Source organism: Rattus rattus, chromosome 6 (assembly GCF_011064425.1).
Source record: "Rattus rattus isolate New Zealand chromosome 6, Rrattus_CSIRO_v1, whole genome shotgun sequence".
NCBI lineage: Eukaryota > Metazoa > Chordata > Mammalia > Rodentia > Muridae > Rattus > Rattus rattus.
This window is the reverse complement of record NC_046159.1, coordinates 4,707,662-4,733,784: the sequence shown is the minus strand read 5'-3', so window position 1 is coordinate 4,733,784 and position 26,123 is coordinate 4,707,662. Positions and strand designations below refer to the sequence as shown.

Sequence of the window (26,123 nt, the reverse complement as noted above, 5' to 3'; positions counted from 1 at the left end):
AAGACTGGATCCCAGTGGAGAATGGACTCCTAAAGGTCCCAACATAGCAGAGCTCGGCAGTCGAGGGAGAGAGCAGGGTTGGGGAGGGCCACACGGCACAGACATAGTCAAAGGGCTGCCGAGAGACTCTCCATACCAGGCGCTATTTTAAGTTCCGGCCTCTCACACAGCCCTGTGAGTTACAGCTATTATCTGTTTTACAGACCAGGAAACTCAAGCCCGGAGCAATTAAATAATTGGCCCCAAACCGCAATGGGCTTTGGTGGTAGAACAACATGTTCTAAGGAACAGAGACCTGGAAAGAGACTCTCGGAGCAAAAGGATCGCCTAGTATCTCTCTCCTTTGTAAGCACAGATTTAATTAGAGAGCATGGATCTAGTTAACGTGACGTCAGCACACTGCAGAACAGAAGCAACTGTGTCCTACACACAGATCTGACACCTCCTACCACTCGCTGTGTTTACAACTCTGTGTCTATGAATCATAGTAATATTCCACTATTTATGATTACAAGGACACTGTTGTCCTACATGCAGGAAAACAGTTTAACCATTAAAAAAACAACCTAGGCTGGCTCAGTAGGAGAAGGCACTTGGTGCCAAGCCAAGCCTGGTGGCCCGAGTTTGATCCCTGGGACCCATTCTGAAGGATAAACCCGACTCCCACAGGTGCCCTTTGATTTCCACAGGGCACTATGACATGTGTGTCTCTTCTCCCAAACACACACAGAACAAACATGTAATTCATATAGACATAAACAGTTTATTTGGAAAAAAAAGTCTTAATAAAATAAAAAAAAAAAATCCTGCCAATTATGTTAACTGCCAAGGCTAAATTTTAACTGCATATGTCCAGGAGTTCAACTCGATTTGGACCAGTTTTAAAAGTGATTCACTGAGTGTTTGTGCCAGATACTGTACAGATGCTGGGGTTAACAGAGAGGAGTGAGGCTCTGTCCTTGCCCACGGTGAGGCAGATGTGTGCACAGGCACTGATCATGATTGTAACAATGTCACCCGAGGGAGGAAGGAAGGAGGATGTCAGGAGGCATCCAGGAGTGGTGTCCCTCACACACATCTGAAAGGCAGGCCAACAGGGAAGGACGTCTGCAAAGCCATGGTGCATGGGGAGGGCAGTGCCATAAAGGTTACACTCCAGAGCCAGACTTGGGAGAGCCATGGGAAGCCCAGTGATGAGACCAGCCAGGAGGCTACCACAGTGACTCAAGGGAAGGACCAAGGAAGATCTACATGGGCTGGAGCAGCAGAAATAAAGAGGGAAACAGTGCAGCAGATTCAGGGAAGACTTGGTAATGTACTAGACTTAGGGAGAAGAGAATGGATTAACTCTCAGGTGTTTTATTTTAGCCGTGGAGGGAAAGAGAAGCAGAGCTCAGAGAGTGGCGGAGGAAAGGTCTTCCTGGAGGCAGCGCTGCTGCTTCTACTCATGTCCAAACTCCTCCCTGACAAACATCTCCATCCTCCTGCCCACACTTCTAGCCATACTCAGTCCTGACTCTAGTCAGCATAAAAGCTGTCGTTTTAGAAAGGCTTCTAATTAGTTCCCTTATTAACAATTATAAGATAATGAATAGTCAGAGGTGCTGCAGAGCCTCTAAATTACCCTACAGATTGAGAAGCTGCGGGATTCCACAGTGAGGCTGACACCACCGTGGCCTGCAGTGAGTCAGGGACTTAGGTGACTCCTCCACTACTCAGTTCCTAACGCAAGGAGATAAATAGCAGCACAAGTTGGGCTTTTCAGCTCTGATTATTGAATCTTCCGGAAGTCAAAGCTCAACAAAATTCAGGACCACGCTGTGGTGACAGACCAACTGTAGATGCAGTTCAGGGCTGAGTTCCTCTGCTGATAATCTCTTATGACCTTGGGCACCCCCACCCCAGGTCAAAATTCAGCATAAAAAATAAAAGTTGAAGTAAATCAGCCTTTTCTTACCAATCTTCAGGGTCAGCAACAACATAGAAAGGGTGACCCAGCACTAAATGCTTTATGCCTTTAAAACGTGTATATATATGTGTGTGTGTGTGTGTGTGTGTTCACGCGCGTGTGTGCGTGCGTGTGTGCGTGTGTGTGTGTGTGTGTGTGTGTGTGTGTGTGTGTGCGCGTGTGTGCGTGCTGAAGTATTCAAAGCCTGGAATTGTTCCCTTGCCACTTCCTGGCTTACTTTCTTTGTTATTTGTTAGCCCAAAAGTCTCATTGGGAAAGGTGGGGTTGATGGTGAGAGGGAGGGGAGAGGGAGAGGAACTGGATGGTGAGACGATTTCCGATTAGGAAGATGTTGACGGTGAGCCTCACGCCAAGGGGAGGAAGTCACAGCTGAGCACTCGGAAGCCCTGGGCTGGGCAGGTCCAGCATTAGACCTGGCTCTGCTCTGGGCAGGAGGGAAAATGGAAGGCACCGGAAGAACAGATGTTCAACAGAAACCATGAAAGCACCCAGTTGGCTAGTGCTTTTGCCACAGAATTAACTTCTCATTGGACACCCAGTCCAAGTCAAGGTTATGCCAGAGCTAAAGTGATCCGTAGGTCTGCGGGGAGAGTCTCCAGCCTTGAACCCGAGTGACGGGTACAGAGATGGCCAGGCCTGCACGTTCAGCAGGTGCCCTCTGGCTTGCGTGCCTCTTCACTTTTATCAGAGTATTTACGGTAGGATCCCCTTTAACGTGAACGCTCTTGGTAAGTATCACGTGATCTAACCTAATACAGAGTTGGGGTTGTAGTTCAGCAAACAGAAGCGTCTGGGCTGACTCCCCAACACCCCACAGATACCGACTGAGAGATGACGTATTTTCAAAGCCAGGAGTGTTTTTGGCAGTCAGGTTGCATGCTTTAGGCCTGACTTCAGGGCTCAGAACTTTGTCAAATTAAATGTGTAGGCTGTGTACAGGAATATGTAATAAAAGTACTTGAAATTCTAAGAAAAAAAATCTCACTTTAGTATTTTTAACAAAAATAATGGACAATTACAGAAAGCCCATTATTTGATAGATTTAAAAAAAAATTCTCTGTTCCACCCAAAATCTTAGAAAACCTAGTGTTAGCCTAGACGGTTTACATATGGCTTTCGGTGATTAAAACAATGACCAGTGTAGAAAGTCACAGTACCCAGGTATGACGGTTTGTATATCCTTGACCTAGGGAGTGGCACTATTAGGTGTGGCCCTGTTGGAGTGGGTGTGTCATTGTGGTGTGGGCTTTAAGACCCTCATCCTAGCTGCCTGGAAGCCAGTCTTCTCCTAGTTGCCTTCAGAACAAGATGTAGAACTCTCAGCTCCTCCAGCCTCATGTGCGCCTGGATGCTGCCATGCTCCTGCCCTGATGACACTGGACTGAACCTCTGAACCTGTAAGCCAGCCCCAATTAAATGTCATCCTTATAAGAGTTGCCTTGGTCATGGTTTCTGTTCACAGCAGTTAGACACCAGGTCTGCATGGCTGCACAGGCTGAAGGCTGATTCATAAAACACAAGCTGAAACACTAACCCGGAGTTTAACAAGTCTGAGGACGCTAGCACAGATTTGTCTCTTATTACTCTCAGCACTCAAAGAATGTTCTTGGAAGCACTGGCCTCCCGTCCAGCCGTGCTTTGTGGAATGACTGACATGGCTGCAGTTAACTTGTTTTGACTACTACACAAAAACAACCTTACATGGAGGTCTAGATGAACACTTTTCCAGAAGTAAACTCCATAGAAATGCTAAAAAGCCAGGGGACATTCATGTCTGAGCACTAAGTGTTCAGAGACCAGACTACTGAGAAGAAGGCAGTGGATGGGGCAGGGCTCTGAACACTGGGTCAAACACCAGGCGCTGACTAGCACCGGTTTTGAGTTTAAACTCCGAGTTGGTGAAGGAAAAGAACTGTATTCAATAGCGTTCAGCACTGCCCCAGCAGCCCTGCAAGGCTCTGCAGCTCACCTGCAGCTCACACGTCCTCACTGGTGGGCGTGGTCAGGAAAGGCCAAGAGCCAAGTGTAATACAGGACCCTTTAACTCCAGTGTCTACAACAGTTATGTGTGGCTGACTGACTCTGGTATCAAGGTGATTAGTATGAAAGGTGAAAGTCTTTGCATGAATCCAGAACACAAGGCTTACCGGATTCTATGTCACAGAACCACAGAAAGGCTCTGGTGAGCCAACTCTCCCTGAGTGTACTGTGCCGGCCACTTCCTTTGTGGGTATTCACGTTCCGGGCAGCTGGCAAAATCAGAGACTCTGAACTGGCCGGCTTTTATTACTTGTTATTAACTCCTTTGACAGTAGCTATGGACCTGTAACTAACTCAAGCATGTTCTTGTTCAAAGCAAACTTAATTGTCCCAAGCCCAGTTCAGGTCTCAATGAATTGACAGGAAAGAGACTAATTGCCACCAAGATGCCATTTCCAAAGTCAGGATACAGACAAACACAGACGAATGGCAGCAATGAGAATCCTGCAGAAGAAAATGACTGGAGACTATGTTTGTTATTTACTAATCTTGAAATAAAGCTGCATTTATTTGCCTTTCACTTGCCACTCATGAATTAAACCAGATCGTTGTTAGGAAAGGCAAAATGCCAGTCTGGAAACATCTGCTTGTGTTCCCCAATCAGTCCCTGGGGCTGTCACAATACACAGGGAGATGCCCACGAAGGGTCCAACACAGAACCATGCCCACAGAGAAGCAGCCTCTCTCTGCATGATTCCATTAGAGCACGCGTTTTCTGTGAATGAATACCATGATGGTTTCTCACTGTTGCTTCCACTGCTGTATCTAAGAGCGGGGCGGGTGCACCGGCCTCCAATGCCAGCACTCAGGAGGCTGAGGCAGGAACACTGTCCTGAGATAGACCAAATGAACTATCTCACTGTGTTCACACACATTTCATACACACTTGCAGTGCATCACACATGGCTTTGCCATGCACAGCACTCTGAAAAGTCAGCCTCGTCCACACACACTTACCCAAGATTCATGGTACAGGACTGTAAGGAGATACATTGCATAGTCATAGTTCTGCCGCTTCAAAGGGCATCTACAGGAGGAAAGGAGAGGGCAAAGTCTGTAAGACGTTCTAAAGAGAACAGGTAGCATTCTCTGTTCTGTGGTGCACAGGATATTCCGGGCTTGGTGGCACACCTGGGACGCAGAGGTAGCTTGAACTCTGTGAGTTTGAGGCCATCCTGGTCTACATAGTGAGTTCCAGGCTAGTAGGACAACATAATATAACCCAGTCTTGAAGAGAAAGAAAGAGGGGGAGGGGCAGAGAGACAGATGGAAAGTGGGAATATTCAGGATATTAAATACTGCTATTATTTCTTTCTTTCCTCTAATCATTAATGAGGCTATTTGTGTACTAATCCTTAAGCTACTTTAAACATGATGATGTCCAAGCCAAGCTTTCTACCATCTCAGTGCTTATGATCAAGAGAACGGCACAAACATATCTAAGAGTCCATTTAAAAGTGGGACAAGTGAGGCTGGAGGGAGGCTCGGCAGGTAAGAGCTGGTGGCTCATGCACAGGACCTGGGTTCGGGCCCAGCACCCACATGGCAGTTCACAAAGCCATCAGTAACTTTATTCCAGGGGATCTGATTCCTCTTCTGACCTCCAAGGGTGCTGCATGCACAGGGTACACATGCATACATGCAGGCAAAACACTCATACACATAAAATAGAAATAAATATTTTCTCTAAAAAGCAGATGTTGATTCTTCCAAAATGAGCTGCACTGAATGTCCACTGTGGCTATTTCCAAATTGAAGTGACATCCAGATACTCAGTAAAACGTCCTAAGAATGGCATGTGGTACTTTTGGGGTAATAAAATAAAATAGAAAAAAGTAACAACTGCCTCAAATCTCTTTAAATATAAAATGAAAAGTCCTTTAAGTAGTTCCTAGCATAAACTATATAACCAGATAAATGACAGGTACATCTACAGAAAAAGCAGCATTATCAGATGGTGAGCGCACACACGAGCACACACGCACACATACACACACACAAACACACACACAAAAGCACAGAAGCTCACACAGAGGCACACACAGAGAGGCATGTGCATGCACACACACACACACACACACATGCACAGAAGCACACACATGTAGGCACACACAGAGGCACACACATGTAGGACACATGTAGGCACACACAGAAACACACACACACACGTAGGCACACACACACAGAAGCACACACACACAGAGAAGCACACACATGTAGGCACACACACACAGAAGCATACACACACAGAGAAGCACACACACACAGAAGCATACACACACAGAGAAGCACACACATGCAGGCACACCCAGAAGCACATATTTATACACACACACACATATGTAGGCACACACACACAGAAGCACACACACACAGAGAAGCACACATACACAGAGAAGCACCCACATGTAGGCACACACATATTGAAGAAGAGTAGCCTGCTCGGCGGCACCCACCTGTCTGTCTTGATAGTGAGCACATCAGTAGTCTTGCAGTACCGCTCGCCTACAAGTTTAATAAGTTTTTTCTTTGCATGATTGTCTAAATTCAAACTGGAAAGTTTAACCTTAAAAAATATGAGAAAAATTATGTAAAAAATCATATAATTTGCTTCATGAAGAAAAGTATCACTGTTATTCAAATCAAATCCCAAAGACAAAGCTTCCCAAACTTCTCCATATAGAGTTAGCAGTCACCCAATCTCACTCTTGGAAAGTAAAGCGAAAAGAGTTCAGATGCTTTCAGAGTGCTGGCTAGCGCAGCACGGTCCCTGCAGACCCACAGCAAGCTGCTGACAAGCACTGAGGACAGACCCACTCACTGTCGGTATAGCTGGGCAACAGAAGCAAGAGTAACAGACCACGCACTCCCAACCACTCCACCATGAGACCAGGCCAGCACACCACTGTAACTGTGAGACCAGGCTAGCACACCACTCTAACTGTGAGACCAGGCTAGCACACCACTGTAACTGTGAGACCAGGCTAGCACACCACTCTAACTGTGAGACCACTAGCACACCACTCTAACTGTGAGACCAGGCCAGCACACCACTGTAACTGTGAGACCAGGCCAGCACACCACTGTAACTGTGAGACCAGGCCAGCACACCACTCTGTGAGACCAGGCTAGCACACCACTCTAACTGTGAGACCAGGCCAGCACACCACTCTAACTGTGAGACCAGGCTAGCACACCACTGTAACTGTGAGACCAGGCCAGCACACCACTGTAACTGTGAGACCAGGCCAGCACACCACTCTAACTGTGAGACCAGGCCAGCACACCACTCTAACTGTGAGACCAGGCTAGCACACCACTCTAACTGTGAGACCAGGCCAGCACACCACTGTAACTGTGAGACCAGGCTAGCACACCACTCTAACTGTGAGACCAGGCTAGCACACCACTCTAACTGTGAGACCAGGCTAGCACACCACTCTAACTGTGAGACCAGGCCAGCACATCAGACCAGGCTAGCACACCACTCTAACTGTGAGACCAGGCCAGCACACCACTCTAACTGTGAGACCAGGCTAGCAGGCACCACTAGTGAGACAGGCCAGCCACTCTAACTGTGAGACCAGGCCAGCACATCACTCTAACTGTGAGACCAGGCCAGCACACCACTCTAACTGTGAGACCAGGCCAGCACACCACTCTAACTGTGAGACCAGGCCAGCACACCAGTGTAACTGTTCGGGGTTGTAAGAGGCACCCTAACCAGTGTAAGCTCTAGAGGCTGAACATCCGCAGGGAGGAACAGCTGCAGTCACTCAGCCTGGCATCCCTCAGAAGCTGACATTAGCCCCACAGGCTGCAGGCTGGCAAAATGTTTAAGTTACTCAAAGTACTGGCCACCAAGCCGGGGGACCAGAGCTCAATCAACAAACCTCACATGGGCATATGTGTATACACACACACACACACACACACACACACACACACACACACACACACACACACACGAACACAACTTTTTAAAGGACGTGGAACCTAGAAAAAAGCCATCATTCTCCCCTCACTCCCTTTCACCCACACTGGGTTTAAACTACACTAGCTATATTCTCTCTGCCACTTAGCTACATTCCAAGTTCAGAATCTTTTCTCTAAAGGGTGATTCTGCAGCTCAGTGGTGCAGTGTTTATTTAGCTCATGTGCAGGACCTTGGGTACAATCCCCAGCACTGCAAAGAGGTAAAGGCTATTTTTACTTCTACTAGATATATCTAAGATATGCCAAGTTCAGTCAGGTCCTTTCTTGTTGTGAGACGGCCTCAGAGCATGGTACTTGTCAGGCAGCCCAGAATCACCTCACACTTAAGATGCTCACACCCCGGCCTCCTGGATACTAGGACCAGACAGGCCTGTGCCACCAAGCCCATCGCTAAATTGGATTTTTACAGTGTATTTCTCAGAGCACTTTGGGATTTTAAGATGCAGTGGGTACTGCACAACTGAAGAACTCTCACAGACCCCAGATCATCATTACCACACAGAGTACCAAGTCCCCAAAACACAAGCCTTCGGGGGCAGGCGGAGTCATAACCATAGTACAGCAAGCATAGATTCACTCTCTGGAAAAGGCTAAACGGGAGTCTAGGATTCTGCTGGTCCTTGTCTCTTACTTCAATAACCCTGCCCCTCACTCAAGACACCACCGCACAACGGCTCCCTTCACTCACGTAGTTCCTCATCCTCACTGAATTACAAACCTCTGAGGGTGTAATGTCTATTTTGTTCTTGGCAAGTGTGTAGGACTTGAAAAAACTCAGTAAGTATTTAATAAGTTAATATACAAAGTTTAAAAAGAAAGGAATGGGGTTGTGCCTATCACCCTATTTAGGAGGTCTAGCATTTAGGAGGACCCCAAATTCAAGGACAGCTGGGGTTACACAGTAAGACTATCTCAGAAAATAATTCAGTATCACACTTGTAATCTGCAGGCAATGAGAATCTCCTGTCTTCTGGGCAGTCTGCTTCAACATGCAGGGCATGAACTTATAGATAAGCAACCCATTCTATGGTGAGTCTGACCATTCTATGGTGAGTCTGGTTGATGATGACATGGAGAAATAGTTTATGAAAATAGCAAAGTGTACTACTTTATAACAATGCAAATGTATGCACATGTGTCTATGTGTAGTGACAACACATAGAAAAATGAGTACCTTTTATACCAGGGTGATAAGGATATAGTAATTTTTCTTGTTTAAACATCTATGAAACCCTAACGTTAAGCAGTGACATTTTAAATTCCATCTTTTATGCCAATGTTCAAAAAGTGGCACCAGTGATTAGTATTCAACAGCTGTCCTAAAACTCGTACTCACATTAACACCTTACATAAGAGGCTTTACCAGACACTGTGCAGCTCCTCAGGGTCTGCATGGCACTCTCACGCCGCCTGCCAGCCCACAAAGGCTACAAACTCCTCATCCTTAAGCTGGACCAACAAACAGCTGACCTCAAGGCCAAGTGCCGTCTCAGCCTTTCTTCCAAGACTCACGTTCACACAGGAGACTGTGGTGAAATGAAATACTAACAAGAACTACACAACACTGAGGGGCGGTCGAGCGTGTAAATGTGTCCCCAAACGCACACAAAATGTGACAGAACTCTGCTACCTCACAAAGAGCTGAACAAGGCTTCTAGGTTTGCCACTTGCTCTGTAACCTTAAATCGCTTTACCTCCTGGTAGGACGCAGCTCTCAGGATAACTTAATTCACAGGATTTTTGCAGAAATGCACAAGATTAACAGAAGAAAGCACTTTTAAAAGTAAAGTTCTAGACAAGCAGAAAGTGTCTTTAATTCTTAACTACTTTTTGACTATTGAGAAAAATGTAATACATATTTCACCCTTTAGAATTATAATCTGTGAGGAGGCTAAGGAGGTGGCTGTGTTCAGATCCCAGCCCCCACATAAATGTCAGAGGACTGCCGTAACTCCAGCGCAGGCAGACAGGGATCCCTTGAGCAAGCTGGGCAGCTAGGCTGGCAAGCTCTGGGTTCAAATGAAAGGCCCTGCCTTATGAACAAGGGAGAGAATAATCCAGGATAATTCCCAATGCAATTGTAGGGTCTCCAGATATACTTACATAGACTGTACTCTCATAAACAGGAGTCCATGAACACACAAACACCATATACACGCATGCATACACACACACACACACACACACACACACACACACACAGAAAGCGTATACATATGCACACACCACATATACAGAGAATCAAGTATACATACATGTACACATGCCACACAATGTGATCCCTCTGAATGGTACTGCTGAGGTTTGGTTCAATGTCTCCACAAGCTCATGTGTTTGAGCACTTTGTCCCTAGGTGGTGACGCTGTTTTGGGACATTACAGAACCTTTGGAAAGTGGGGTCTGGCTGGAGTTGGGGTGCAGGAAGGAGGGAGGGCCTCTAAGGTTATGGCCTGGCTCCATTTCCAGGCCAAGTTCTCTGCTTGCAGATCCAGAGATGTGAGCAAGCTGCCCCCACGCTCTTGCCATCTTGGATAGGGGCTCTCCTGCCACCATGCTTTCCCTACCATGAAACTGCCAGGGAAGAGACATCTGCCCTCAGCTGCTTCTGTTAGGGACTTGGTCTCCACAATAAGAAAAGCCATGACTACACTATTGGTCACCTTCACCACACCGTTTCAGTTTAATCCCTAGAATTCATGTAAAGGTGGAAGGAGAGAGCCAACCCCACAAAACAAAACCAACGAGTGTTTAGTAACTGCTAGAGATGCTTACTCCTATTACAAACAGCAATCGATCACAAGCACACAGAATACGATGGCATTCCCACTAAACACAGGAGGCTGCACAAGCAGCAGGACGAACGTACTTAAACTGTACCTAAGGACCCGGTGTTTAAAAAGCTTACCCTTAAAGTTACCGCTCGCGCTCTGGGGTTTCGAATGGACGGTCCTGACGACACATAATCCGCTGTGTCAATCTCAAGTGGAAAATGCTTCTCACATTTCTCATCACTGTCGAGTGCAGCTGGCCACTCAGTGCAGAAATCTGAGAACACAAAGTTATGTCACTTACAGCTCGCAAGGGATTCCCTCCGGAAAGTGGCTAGCAGACAGGTTCCATCCAAGCACTCTGGAGGCCCTGGCTCCCCTCTGCATAACACCCATGCTGCCCATCCTCACCCCGTTCTTCTGTGTCCATCGTAGTCATAACGTTTGATTAAAAGAATGACCCAAGGAAGTTATGTTTGGCGGGGAGCAGAGATGACAGGGGCTGGGGTAGAGCTGGGGGCGAGGGCCTTACCATGCCATGGCCCAGTCCCCAGCACTGAAATTAAGTACACAGCCTTGATGGATAAGTCTGGCTCTGTAAATAGCTGATTTAACTCCCACTTCCCAACAAAAGGCTCACAGCTTGGTGCCCAGAGCAAGAAGTAATCCTGATTCATTCACAAATCAACATCACTACACAAGATCAGCTGAAAGGAGCTGAAATCTCTGAAGGAGCTCAAGTCCTGTCGACAGCCTTCCGGAAACTGACCTGCCTGACCTTCGTCATCCTCAGTCGGTCCCAACACTACCTCCTGCTCTTCCGCATAACCCTGAGGAGCCAGCGGGGCAATGGGAAACAGACTGACCTCATCTCCAAGCAGCACAGCCCAGGAAGAAGGTAGGCCGGGGCCTGAGACTAGAACACTTTCCCCAGCACTGTGGACAGGGCTCTCTGATCCCAAGGGAGCAGAGGTATAAACTCAGTTCCCACTTGTTGATGGGGGTAACTGCCAGCTCCCAGTAATTAGTGTGTGATTTCACATGCCTTACCTTCTCAGGTCAGGACAGAAAGGGATTTGAGCTGAGGAGGAAGGCCTCTTTCATGGTGGTCTCTTCTGATTCCCTAAAGAGTCTCACTCTAAGAACAACTCCAAGTTATTGGTTCCTTGGGTTATAACGTTAGACCTCAGACACCCAGGCTTCCTCCTACAAGGCACACTGAGAGGGAGGCTGGCATCACGGTGGACAGATAACCTAGGAGACACTGAGGGGTCCTTCCTCTGTGACATTTCTCCAAGTTAATAATTTCCCAACTTCTTCCTTTAGGCTTGATCGGGGTCAATAAAATGTCCCTGAGTTACAAAGGTTCTCCGACATCATTGACTTGTATGGAGGCAGCAGGGGCCATGAATTCAGGCCACCCTGGGCTACGTAGAAAGTACCAGCCAGCCTGAGCTACCCTACAAGACCCTGTCTCAAACAAAACAACCAACCCCTAAGACCTGTTTTGAGAGAAGTGAGGCATCACTGAATGGAGAACACTGTGGCCTGAGAAAGAGAAGGACAGCCATCCATCACCTGTCATGGACTCAAGCACATGCTACTCTAACATGGGCGCAGTCAGGAAGAAGTACAAGGGCTTTTGCTTTTGCACAGGATATTTTTTTCTCTTTTAAACTGCAAATAAGTCATTTCAATCACCAGATGATAATTACAGATTTTACGTTAAATTACCTAAATTATGTGTCTGAGAAGCTCAGCCAACTGGAAAGCACATAACAGACCCCATTAGCGTCTCCTCATCTGATAGGCACAGCATCGGGCAGACTCTGAAGAACCTTGGCTTTTATTTAACTTCTCCACAAATTATTCAAGCTTTGGTAAATTACTGAACTTTCCTGCATTTCACATTTTCCATTTGCAAGTTAGATATACAATCTGAAGTGACCTACTTTGAACAAAGACTGGAAGAAATGTTGAAAACCCTGAGTCTTTTGGAAGATACGATTCCAATCCAGGGATGGCAGAAGTGTAATTAAGAAAACAGGCAAATGCTCATGTATGCTCTGTAGGAAACAGTACTGTCCTCCTGGATGTGCTATACAAAAGCCTGCGTTCTGACTAGGAATTAGAGAACTCCCTTATCAATACTATCAGTTGCTGGAGTATACGCACGTTTAAAAGACAATGTTTATAAAGGAAAAATGGGGTTGGCAAAATGGCTCAGTGAATAAAGAGGCTTGCTGCCAAGACTGGTTGCGTGAGCTCGATCCCATGGACTCATGTCCTGAGAGGAGAGAACTGACTCCCATAAGTTGTTCCTGACCTCCATATGCACACCATGGTAAGCACTTGCCCTAACGCACGCAAGAGTGCACACAAATACACACACACACACACACACACACACACACACACACACACACACACACACACACGGGGAGGATAAAATAAAATATAATTTAAAACATTTTTAAATTAAAGAGGTAAAAAATGAAATTTACCATGGTGTATAGGAATGCATTTGTTAACTGGCTTTTACGAGCCAATAAAAAAAAGGGGGGGGGTCAATCTGACCATTACAGCTCCAATCTGGAACAGTTGTCAGTTTTAGAAATGTCCTAGATTTCATTTTCCTTTTTCTGAACACGCAGAACACCTGTAACAGAGTAGCTAGGGTACAGAGATGCTGCCCCACGGCATTAACTCAACTGCAGAATCAGAGGTGCTTATCTATACATAAGCTGATGCAAATCAGATCAAAGTAAGTCAGAACATAAGCATAGTTATACACACACGACCGTGTGGAAATGTGTCTGTGTCACTGACACTGTTGGGCGTGGCATGCTTCTATAGGTTCACTTGTGTGCTGGTGGCACTGCTTTGGGAGGCTACTGAACTCTGGGAGGTGGGGCCTAGCTGGGGAAACTGGTGTGGGGTTATCTGCCAAGACAGTCAGCCAGGAGCCACAGCCAGGCCTTCCCTGCCACGACAGACTATGATGTCTCAGATTATGAGCACAAACAAACCCTCCTCTAAGCTGTTTCATTTGGTGCTGTCACAGTGAGGAAAAGTGCTACTGATCCACACGGGAAGGGGAAAGCCATAATACAGGTGCCCAGGGAGCACCAGGCACTGCTCGAGTCAGCAGACGGCAGTGGGGCCGTGCTCCTGCAGTCACTTCTGTTATTTACCTACTCATATGCACGCATGGCATACAGAATACATGTTGTAAGTACAAACACACTCAGTCCTCTGAAAGTAACTACAGGAACTCAGTAATGACCAGAAGATTGCTCTAGGATGAGAGGCAGGTATGGGACAGCAGGAGGCTTCTACTATTTGACCACACACACACACACACACACACACACACAATCACTTTTTGTCAATGTTAACAATTAACCAGGTCAAACCTGTAATCCCAACACTCTGCAGGCAGAGGCAGGAAGGCTGCACAGTCAGTTTGCTTTCCACAGCAAGTTTCAGTTCAACCTGGGTCACACAGCAAGACCTGTCTCAAAACAATTTTAAAAACAAACAAACCAACTCCAGGATAACTGCTGTGTAGAAGCCCGCTGCTGACCCCACAGGCAGCATCCTCTTGCACAGGTAAGTCTGAGCCTTAGTCACTGAATCCATTGACAAAACTGCAGTGTTTGTTCTCTCCGGTCACAAGTGCTTTCTCTAACTCAACAAGTCCTCTCCCCAGCCACAAGCAAGAATCAGGGCTTGGTGGCCTGTCAAGCCCGGTGTTGGTGGGACACTGCCCAGAGTTGTTCTCAGGGAGTCAGGAGACCTCTGGAACCGGGTGGCTATTGCCACTACTTCTGGTGATCCACCAGAACTTGAAAGGAGACTGTTGCTAAAGAAATGTGATCCAGCCAGAATACAGCAAATACAGAGGCGAATGCCAGCAGCAAACCACTGAACTGAGAATAGGACCCCCGTTGAAGGAATCAGAGAAAGAACTGGAAAGCTTGAAGGGGCTCAAGACCCCATATGAACAACAATGCCAAGCAACCAGAGCTTCCAGGACTAAGCCACTACCCAAAGACTATACATGGACTGACCCTGGGCTCCAACTGCATAGGTAGCAATGAATATCCTAGTAAGAGCACCAGTGGAAGGGGAAGCCCTGGGTCCTGCTAAGACTGAACCCCAGTGAACGTTATTGTTGGGGGAGGGCGGCAATGGGGGAGGATGGGGAGGGAACACCCAAAGAAGGGGAGAGGGAGGGGCTAGGGGGATGTTGGCCTGGAAACCGAGAAAGGGAATAACAATTGAAATGTAAATAAGAAATACTCAAGTTAATAAAAAAAGAAAAAAAGAAAAAAAAGAAATGTGATCACAGGACATGCAGAAGCTACATGGGTACTGACCAGGAAGCTTTCTCCCCACTGGCTACTTACCACAGTTCCAGAAGTTACTATACAGGCCACTGGGGTAAAAGTCATCAACAGTTTTGATGACCAACTACAACAAATGATGTGGCAAGATATGTCCGTGTGTGTGCAGGGACACAGGTATTACGTGGGTGACTACTTTCTGATTGGATTTCGGTTCTGTTCCATGGGAGGAAACACGTGTTCATACTATTAACCTGATCAAGAACCCTTGAGTGGGGGCCTCATGGCCCCAGGGATGAACTGCTATAATCTGGCTAACGGACACAATAGGAAACTGCGTCTAAGTCTATCTCTCCACACCCATAAGTTAGGGCAGCTCCAGGACCACATCAAAGCAGCACTGTGCAGAGAACAGTGGTTAATGCAAAACTCACGGCTGGCTGAAGTGTCTGTGGGACGCTCAGCAACATGGGACAGAAGAGGGGGAGAAAAGCTGTAAAAGCCAAGGTCAGGGAAGACTAGACTGAAACTGTCCTCTGGACGTGAAAGAACTGCTGTGCTCTCCAACTCTCAGTGGCTGTGGCTGCCCGCACAAGTTCATGATAGTCATGTGGAGTGGGGAGGGACTGTGACCCCACCCATAGCTGAGCAGCTGTTGATAGCCGACGTCTACCTGGGGAATCCGAGTTCCTAACCCCAGTAGGTCAGCCCATGCCACGGTGAATGACCCCACACCCTTGAATATATGGGCAGAACAAAATTAATTCAGCGGTTCATCTAATAAATGAATAAATAAATAGGTAATGAATGTGGGACTGGAAGGTGTATCATGTTAGGATTAGGGTGAATATGACGAAAATATATTGTGTGCATGTATAAAATTTTCAAAGATAATCAAATTATGTTTTTTTAAAATTATATACTTTCACATTTGAACTCAGCCATTTTACAGAATGAACAATATAAAGGAAGACCAAGAATGTGATACAATGTAGCAAGCCAGTTTAGGGATAGATGAATGTACTGACCTGCAGAATAGTGTTTTAGGAAAGATTCACAGTGGCTTCTTAGAGTCATCTGGCAACTTCTATAAACAAACATGTTAGCCCATTCCAGTGGAAAGAGCACAATATAAACACAGCCACACCACACTCAAGACACTGAGCCCCACACTCTTACGATAATCGTGCCCACTTGCTTCTGCTATTGCACATCCACATCCACTAAATATTCATGACGATGTTTAGTTTCTAAATGTAAAATGGAACTTGTGCAACAGAGTCTACCATGTGGTGATTTAAAAATATGGCTTTATTGGTTTTTGTTTCTTTGTGTCTTGCTTGTTAGTTTGGTTTTTTTGATAGTGTGATAGTCCGGGCTAGCCTCAAGCTGTCCAGCATCCTCGATCACCCTACACGTGCAAGGATTGCAGGTGCATAACCACGCCTCCGTTTCAACCCCTGTTTATTTTTTATAACCTTGTAGTATTCAGGAAAAGAGTTATTTATAAAAGGGCTGAGAGACAGTGGCTCTGCAGCTAACAGCACTGACTGTTTTTCTAGAGTGGAGAACCTAGGTTTGATTTCCATTACCCAGTGGTGGCTAACAACCATCTCTAACTCCAATTCCAGGAGAACTGAGACCCTTTTCTGGCCTCCTTGCATGCATACAGTGCACAAATATACAGGTAGATCAAACATCCACACGCAAGGCAATGATAATAGTAACAAGAATAAACTGCTTATATACTTGACACCTTGAACAATGTACAAATCTTTGTTTAATGGAGAGAGACAGGAAAGTGGCGCCCTCCTGGAGCCCTGGCACTTAACAGGCTGAGTTAGGAGTACCATGAATTTCAGGCTGGCTTGGGCTGCATAGCAATATCCAGGCCAACCTGGGCTACCTAGCAACAAGAACAAAACCCTACCAACTAACTAAAATTAATGGGAAAAGACACAGTGATGTATCTCCTTAGGCCTGAGGTTCTTTGCTGTATGTTCCCAGAAGAAAACGTACCTTTTAGAACTCCGCAGTGCCTTTTAATTGCCACAGGAGTCAAATGCAGAAAATTTGGGATCTAAAACAGAGATGTTTTAAAAGGATAAATTATGGCCAAATTTCCCTGCCCCGAATCCCCAGAGTCTCATTGTTTGCTGAATAATTTTAAACTCAGAATAACGCATGAAAAGGACGCATGAAAAGGATCATAGTCTTATCAACTAACCCACAGACCCAGTGAATCATCTAAATAAAATGGGACAGCTCTTTACAGCATTAGTTCTAAGCACAGGTATCGAGTCCAGAAGTAGAGCCCACGAGACTCAGCACTGTGGAGTCTGACAGCGCGTTGTCTTGTAAGATGGCAACCATGTGAAAAAATAAACACGTCATAGCATTCTTCATGCCACTATACACTATTCATGTGCAGGTACAGTATAAGCCTGAAGGCATGCAGTGTGCGTTAGCTCACACTTGCACGTCCAGCATTCAGGGAGACCGAGGCAGGAAGAGCCTGACGTCAAGGTCATCCTGGGCTATACAGCAATACAGTCTCAAAGACAAAAACATAAATAAAAAATAAAAAAATTCTGAGAGCACCAAGGGCAGAATCTGTCAATCACACAGTTCTCCAAGAAACCTGGCATATTATGCTTACTTTGCACATAATAAACACTTTATAAACTGAATACAAGGCTAGCAAATATTGACGAAACTGCTGACTCTACTTATTAATTAACTGAGTTTTTGAGAAACAGTCTCCTATAGTCAGGCTATCCTGGAACTTGATATGATACCCGATCCTCCTGCCTCAGCCTCCCGAATGCTGGCATCGCTAGGACATCCCACCACACCCAGCTGTCCAGGCCCAGCTGTCCATCAACTACCTTAATAAAGTTAGAGACCCATGATACAGTGGAGCATAAAGTCAAACAAAATTTAGGAAAGGTCAAAGATTTGATATCTTCAAATAAGAAACTGTTACCAGCACAGATTTAAAAATGGTAAGTGCTCTTTTTTAAAAAAATATTTATTTTCTTTTTATTTTTACAAATGTTCCACCTCCATGTATATATTTATACTGTGCATGGCTGGTGCTGGAGGAATACATGAGAAGTATGCTTTGAATCCCTGGAACTGGAGTCACAGATGGCCATGGGTGCTGGGAATCAAACTCAGGACCTCTGGAAGAGCAGCCAGTGCTCCTAACTGCTGAGCCATCTCTCCAGCTCCTACCAGCATACTTTATATAATAATGTTAAGCATGTAAAAAGCAATTTATCTTAAACTCATTTGGAAAAAAATTAAAAGGCAGAAAGCTACTCTAAAACTATGCCACGGATCTTGAATATTTTTTTAATTTATTTATTTATTACGTTTACAGTGTTCTGCCTGCATATACGGCTGGAGGCCAGAAGAGGGCACCAGATCTCATCACAGATGGTTGTGAGCCACCATGTGGTTGCTGGGATTGGAACTCAGGACCTCTGTCAGAGCAGCCAGTGCTCTTAACCACTAAGCCATCTCTCCAGCCCCTGAATCTTGGATATTGATCAGAAAATATTTACTTAAAATCCATGGGAAAAAGGAACAAAACTCTGATATAGGATAGGTGGCTTTTTTGCTGTTATTCTCTTATTTTAGAACATAAAAGCGTAATCCCAATAGGGAAAAATAAGAGCTGACGCTGCTGAGGCTGTGACAGGCTCAGGGACGCATGCCACCACCTCAGGAGCTAAGGTCTCCTCATCTGAAGACTTCTTTCTATCAGTGTCTGCTTTCTTGTCTCTGGAAATGCTCTCCTCCACCAATCGCACTCACCCCACTGTGTGGGGCACCCCTCGCCGGGTTCTGCTCCTCCCTTCTTTTAGCAAAGGTTTATAACTCTAGCACCTGGGAGGGGGAAGCAGGAGCAGACGAGAGATACTGAGTTCGAGGCCACTCTGGGTACGACTGTCTCAATCGATCGGGTGGAACCTGTGCTTCCTGATTTTCAGTCACCTTATCTTCCCTTATTACACTTGGAGGATTGATTTTCAGTCAGTTTATCTTCCCTTATTACACTTGGAGGATACAATAGAAAAGGCACCGAGAAGCCACAGGATAGACCAGTCTTTGTCAAATGCCTATGACTCTGAGTCTTCTTTACCATGAGCAGCATCTACCAGTACCTGTATAAACAGAGACCTAAAACGCAATGTGCTGCTCTCTCCACTGCACTCTGGGGTGGGATGGGTCAAGGACCAGCACTCTGAGGAGCTGGCTGAGCCCTGAGCCAGCCACTTACCTTTAGAAGCTCTACATTCCCCTCCTTCGCCATGGGCACACCCTTCTTCACTGGATATCCCATTCGAACAGGTAGAGGAACAGCCGAGGGTTTAAACGGTGCGGCAGTAGGGTAAACGCTGGGCCAGTCCTGGTCAGTCTCCATCTTCTCCGTCCTAGGAGGCAGTGCCTAAGAAACATGACTTACTTAAAATCTTTAAATATAAACATTACTTTTTAACTTTACGACAAAATCTGTAATTAAGATACATAAAAGTTGAACTACCCTATACAAAGCCTGATTTCAAGGACTGAAAAAGTGAGAGGTCCTTGCTCTGCACACCTGGCAACCTGAATTTGCCCCGGGAGCCCACACCAGGTGAAAAGAGGGAACCGACCCCACGGAGCTGTGTCTGGAGACTCCGTCTGTGCACACACTACACAACACGCTACACAACAGTGATGATGCCACACGCTACACAACAGTGGTGAGTAAGGCAGGCTGGCTCCCAACAAATCTCGGCACAAACATCTGCACGGTTGCTTCAAATGGTGACGAGATCTCCTTCAATGCCACACTTTCTTCACAGGGACTAATCAATCAATTCATGAAGTTTTAAACTTATATCTGTGATATACATCAAACACGAGGAAATGTTAAGAACTTGGAGACAGGGCTGGGGACCTGGCTCACTTGGTAGGGAGTTGCTTAACAAACACGAAGGCCTGGATTAGACCCCAGCAACTAGGAATGGTGCTGCACACCTACAATGCCCGCTCCTGGGAAGTGGGCAGGAGCTGGAGAAATAGCTCAACACTTAAGAGCACTTGCTGCTCTCACAGAGAACTCATGTCCAGTTCCCAACACCCACAACACATGGTGGCTCACAACTGTCTGCAACTCCAATTTCAGGCAATCCGATACTGTGTTATAGCTTCCCTGGGTACTAGTCACATACATGGTGCACATACACACATACGGGCAAAACATTCATACACATAAGATAAAAATGAAGAAATCTTCAAACATGTTTTAAGAAGTTCTAGGTCATACTTTTACACAGCAAGTTTGAGACCATCATGGGCTACAGGAGTCTCCACCTTCCCACCTCAAAAGGAGGAGGAAACCGTGGGGAAAGGGCTGGTAATGGGGAGAACTTGGGAATGAGGGAGGTAAAACAGTGTAAGCATTTACAGGTCAGTGAGATGGCTCAGCAAGTTAAGGCACAGACCAGCAAGCCTGACAGCCCGGGTTCAATCCCTGAGACCCACACAGTAGAGCACTGACTCCTCAAAGTTGTCCTCTGACCTCCATACACATGCCACAGTGTGTGCCCATGCACACACATTCACACACACAACACACTCTCACACATAAATAATACGTGTAATTTAAATTTAAAAAAAAAATAAAGAATAAGTATTTGAGATAAGGTAATCAAGGTTAAACAAGTTTTAAAATGTATGTCTCCTAGGCCCAGAGATAAATGACTTGACAGCTTAGCCAATCACATTAACACACACGTGTATTTTAAAGTGTTATATAGAAGTAGTTGGCCCCCATACATAAGGTAGGATTTAGGGTTAGCATGGCTCAGTGGTTGAGAGTATTTGCTGTTCTTGCAAAGGACCCAAGTTCTGTCCCTGTCATGATATCAGAACCATTTGCAACTCCAGTTCCAGGGAGTATGATGTCCTCTCTGTCCTGCACAGGCACCAGACATGCATGTGGTACACATAAACTTACACACAAGTGTGCATTCATAAATAAAAGTAAATACTTCGTAAAAGTGGGGCTTAGGCTGGCAAAATTTAGTCATGCCATCTAAATTTCAACATCATGGTGGTACATGTCCCAGAGTGGAAAATATTCCTTTGAAAATCACTGCACTAGATGACCACAGTCTGGGCCTTGGACTCCATATTCATCAACTGACCTGAACTCCTAACAATGCCCAGAGGAGAAAAACTGGTGAGATTAATACTGACTGCTGAAAGCATCATCAAACAGTCTGTATTCTGGGCACACCTGCTCTGGCATGTATGAGTGAGTCTACTTCCTAGAGGCTAGCAAGGTCTGGGCCCGAGACCTTGTGAAGACTCCTTTGGGCTTTAGAAATCATTAGGAGAGAGCAAGGTCGAATAAAAACATCTGTACCTTTCTTCTCATCGGCCTTTCACCTCTGGATACCGTACCTAAAAGACACAAATGTATAATAAACCACTGTTCAAGATCACTGGCTTGCAGTTCTAACACGACTTAAGGTATTTAGTAACATGAAAATTGAACAATAACCTGCTTTCTCCAAGTTTTGAATAATAGGGATAAAGAAACTCCATGGCAATTATGATACAGTGAATTCAGCATCTAAAGAAATACATCCTTCCTTCTACGAGAGTCTTACACTGTAGCCCAGGCTAGTCCTCAGCTTGCCGCAATCCTTCTGCCTCAGTCTCTCAAGTGTGATTACGGATGACCAACGTCCATACCCAACTAAGGAAATATTTTCACTAATTCTAAGGTTTAGAGTACAGTAAGTTCTTTTGAAATGTCCGATGTCCGATGACAAATATCCGATGACAAAAATTATAAAAAAAACTCATGAGCTTTGGTCCACAGTCTCCAGCCTTAACTAAGAGCTCCACAGCTGCAAGGAGCTCTCAGAGCCAGGCCATGTTCCCAGCCCTGTCTCCAAAGCTCAACTTTGTTCTCCACATGGAGCACACTTCCCATGATCCTGGTTCTTCTCCTTCCCTGTCCCCACTCTGTTTCTTCATCTGACATATTTCTATTCATCCCAAAATGCTCCTTCTTTCAAAACTCGAGGGCTACTATTCATCGATAATCAGGAACACAGTGATGAGTACAATGCAGATTTTGCCTTGGTGCTGATATAGCCTGCAGATGGTCTGTCACGGGATGTCTACACTTCCCTGACCATGCGAATCAAGTCTCCTAGGGAAGCCCTTTCCAGTTTATCTACCTGTCCTGGTTAGCGTTTCTATTGCTGCAATGAAACACCAAGTCCAAAAAAGCAACTTGGAAAAGAAGTTTATTTGGCTTACACTTCCACGTCATAGTTCATCATTGAAAGAAGCCACAACAGGAATGCAAACAAGGCAGGAGCTGACACAGAGGCCTTGGAGGGTGCTGCTTACCAGCTTGTTCAGCCTGCCTTCTTACAGAACCCAGGACCACCAGCCCAGGACACCACAATGGGCTGGGCCCTCCCCATAGCTGGAGCTTATGGAGACATTTTCTCGACTGAGGGCTTCCCCTCTGAGATGACTTTAACTGTGTCAAGCTGATATAACGAGCCAGGCTTCTGTCTCTGCACTGCTCTCAACACTCTTACAGTCACAGCTCTGAGAGAGCAGCCCACTGAGCTCTTAACACTTAATGGCTCTTTTGTCCCAAAGTTCCAAAGTCCTCCCACAATCCTCCCTAAAATGTGATCAAGTCTGTCACATCAATACCCAACATTTCATTCTGTGGGTTTTAGAAAAATAGACTTTTAAGGCAGTACTTGCCTCTCAGCTAGACTATGACGCTGATTATACATTTTGTTCTCCTATGCTTTGTTGGGTGTTTTTGGTGAGAAAACGCCAAAACAGGTTAAAGTAGGGATTTCATAACAAACTCTAGAGAGGAGAGGGCAGCCCTCATGGGTGATGGGGTAATTTTAGGAACCCCAGATACCTGGTATCTCAGCTCTGACTGGGCACAGTTCATGGTCTTGCAGTGGACTTGGGGCATGTGTTTGCTAGCTTAAATTTCTAAGAGGAATTCCTCTTTCAATAATGGAAGTTTAAGTATTCCAAAATATTCTGAAGAGATGCCCTTGGCCAGAAGGTAAAGATGAGTTTATGGAAGTACATTTAAAGAAGCAGAAATTGCTACAGGAACTCTTAGTCCCTGATATGGTGGGACAATCTATGGGCCTTTTATGGTACTATTCACATTTGGACTGGATTCACAAAGAAATGGGTATCATCTTATCTTCAGTGATGCTGACCAGAAATGCCTCAACATCAGATTAAGTCCTCACAGCACAAGGAGACACTTGCTACTGAGAAACATTATTCCAACACTGCTCAGCGCCTGGCCACAGCTGCATTTAGATCACATCAACAAATGCTCCTCTTATCTGACCTTATACTGTAGATTAGAGAGAGCATAGAAAATAGAAACAAGGAAACAGATGCAAACTCAATGCGGCTGATACTGAAAAAAATGACAGACAACTGAAGAGGGCCACCATATTTAATGTGCTTCAACAAGACAGGCTCGGCAAAGGTCTGAATTTCCTTCTTTCTAATCCCTGTAGACAGTACTAACACTCATCCGATGGCTCAGGGAAGGATCTATCCTCAAGGCCCACATCAAATCCACCATTAATGGCTTTATCCTCAAATTACATCCTACAACCCAAATCACCTTCTGCTCTGTTACCATCATCTTGCTTGGACTACCAACAGCCTCCATAGAGGTCTTGTAGTCTTACCCTGCTGAAGTGAGTCACTACACAGATGCCAGTGATCCTTCACAAGTAGAAATCATGTTACTTCTCTATTCCAGTGTGTTCCTCAACTTCTAACAACATCCAAGCTCCAAGCCAAACCAAATGCCCGCAAACCTTAAAGCTCGGCCCACTACTCTAATTCTGACATCTTGGATTGCTACTCTACCCTTTACTAGAATAGCTCTGGCCCAGGTGTCTTTCTTTTCCTTGGGCAAGCCTAACCTCTTTGAGAAGAACAGCGCTCTTCTCTCAAAATCGTTGTGACTGCTCGAACGTCTTTTCCTGAAAGGTCTCTCCTCACTATCTCATTTCACCTTATAGCCACTTCTTCAACAGCATATCGTTTTCAATACCCTGCTTTCTTTTTCTTCACGATAGTAAATTTTATTGTAACTGTTTACCTGTGTACACGCACTAGTTCAGAACTTAGATAGAATACCGGCCTCTGCAACTCTGGTTAGCACTCTTCTACTTCAGAAAATAAAAGAGCGAAATCCTGGAGATGGACACATCTTAAGGCTATGACGAGCCACTATGATGGACTAAGTAATCTATAATTTATCCGAAAACCATTAGTAGCTTTTGAACAAGGGAGTGGAAAGGCACGATGTGCTGTGAGAAGGTCTGCAGGAGTGAAAGCGCGGAAGGATGAAGCAAGCCTGCAGGGAGAGGCGGCAGGAAGGTCCTGGTGGCAGCAGGTGCCCGCTCCCGGCCGGGCCTTTCCTATCGCCCACTCGTGCCCGCAGCTCCCCTCGCTGTATTCACTCCGGCCCCACGCTTGCACCGCCTCTCATACCACAGTGCGCCCCGAACCCCTGAGGTGAGCCGGACTCAAGCGAACGCACTCGTGGAAATGCGTGGCGACCTCCAGAGAAACACAGGAGGAAGGTCACGGAGAGCGCAGCCTCCCTTCCCCCCCACCCCCAGCCCGCGGCGGCGCACCCACACTCACGCGGGCCGGCTCTTGGAGCCGCGGGCCTGGCGACTGAGGAGAAGGTGCGCAGGCCGCGCGCTCCCGGGGATAGGGTCAGCCTCAGCTGCAGCGAAGCGGCCGCCATGCTGAAGGACGGCGAGCCAGAACGGACAAGCGCTGAGGGGGCGGGGCGAGGCCGGAAGTGCGTAACCTGGGAACGGAAGCGCACTGGGCAAAGGATTGGCAGAGTTGTGGCTCCAGGTTGACTGGTGTGGAATGAGGGGCACTCTGACCCTGACCCAGAAGTGTCACAATCTGCGTCTACTGTTTTGGGTTTGTTTGTTTGTTTGTTTGTTTGTTTGTTTGTTTGTTTGTTTGTTTGGCTGCTCTAAGTCGTATTTTTCGCCTTTCCCTTCTTTTTATGTATTTTACGTATATTGTGTTTTCCTGCATATCTCAAACATATCATGTGCCTGCATTGCCCACTGCAGCCAGCAGAGGACATGAAGTTAGGAAAGTTGTGAACTTCCTTGTGGGTGCCTTGTGGGTGCTAGAAACCGAACCTGGTCCCTTGGAAGAGTAGTTCCTGCTTAATTGATGCACCACCTCTCCACCTCTTCAGCCTTGTTTTGTTCTTTCTTCCACTTTTTTCCCTTTCTTCTACTTTCGCCCTTTTTCTTTTCAGTCATCTTGCTCCAGTCTTCCATCTGCTGGAATGGAGCATACACCTAGCTTTACACTACATATATTTTTAAAATTACTGTGTGTGTGTGTGTGTGTGTGTGTGTGTGTGTGTGTGTGTGTGTGTGTGTGTGTGTGTGTGTGTGTGTAAGCACTAGTAAGAGAACAGTTTAAGGGAATTAGTTCTTTGATTCTCTCCCATCACCATCTGGGTTCTGAGGAAAGCCTCTAATGATAAGGCTTTCCTATTTCAGTAGCTCTTATACTTCTTAACTGACTGCAATCAAACAGACTAACAAGTACCAGAGGCACTGAGGGCAGGGGACCTCACAATGCACAGTGTGACTGCATACCCTCCCAGTTTGGTTTTTTTTTTTTTTTAAATGGCCTTTTGAACTAGATTGTTCGAGTTTAAATTTTGACCTTGTCTTTTCATGTATTATTTTTATGGGGGACTAGAACAAGGCAGAAAGACTCAAAACCTCAAGTAACCCCTACATCCAAGGATCTGGCTTCCATGGGCACCTGCAGTCATATGCAAAGTCCTATTTCACACATAAAGATTTAAAATAATCTTTATAAGTAACTCCTTTATAAAATATAAATAGGCAAAGATGG

The 26,123-nt window shown here is 45.9% G+C and overlaps 1 protein-coding gene across 2 annotated transcripts in view; it reads right to left on the bottom strand.

Annotated features, from left to right (window-relative positions):
- The window catches only part of Mrps35 (mitochondrial ribosomal protein S35), a 29,320-nt gene extending 4,309 nt beyond the window's left edge, over positions 1-25,011 (bottom strand). The window contains exons 1-7 of one of the 2 annotated variants that reach the window (XM_032905422.1): positions 24,864-25,011; positions 21,547-21,578; positions 19,411-19,578; positions 17,142-17,202; positions 10,911-11,050; positions 6,466-6,575; positions 4,967-5,036 (exon numbers count right to left, since the gene is read on the bottom strand). In XM_032905422.1, coding sequence (XP_032761313.1) covers positions 4,967-5,036; positions 6,466-6,575; positions 10,911-11,050; positions 17,142-17,202; positions 19,411-19,578; positions 21,547-21,578; positions 24,864-24,969 — 687 coding nt within the window. In that variant the 5' untranslated portion in view covers positions 24,970-25,011. The remainder of the gene's footprint in view (positions 1-4,966; positions 5,037-6,465; positions 6,576-10,910; positions 11,051-17,141; positions 17,203-19,410; positions 19,579-21,546; positions 21,579-24,863) is intronic. The other variant, XM_032905423.1, reaches the window with a different exon arrangement.
- Positions 25,012-26,123: the final 1,112 nt, after the last annotated feature.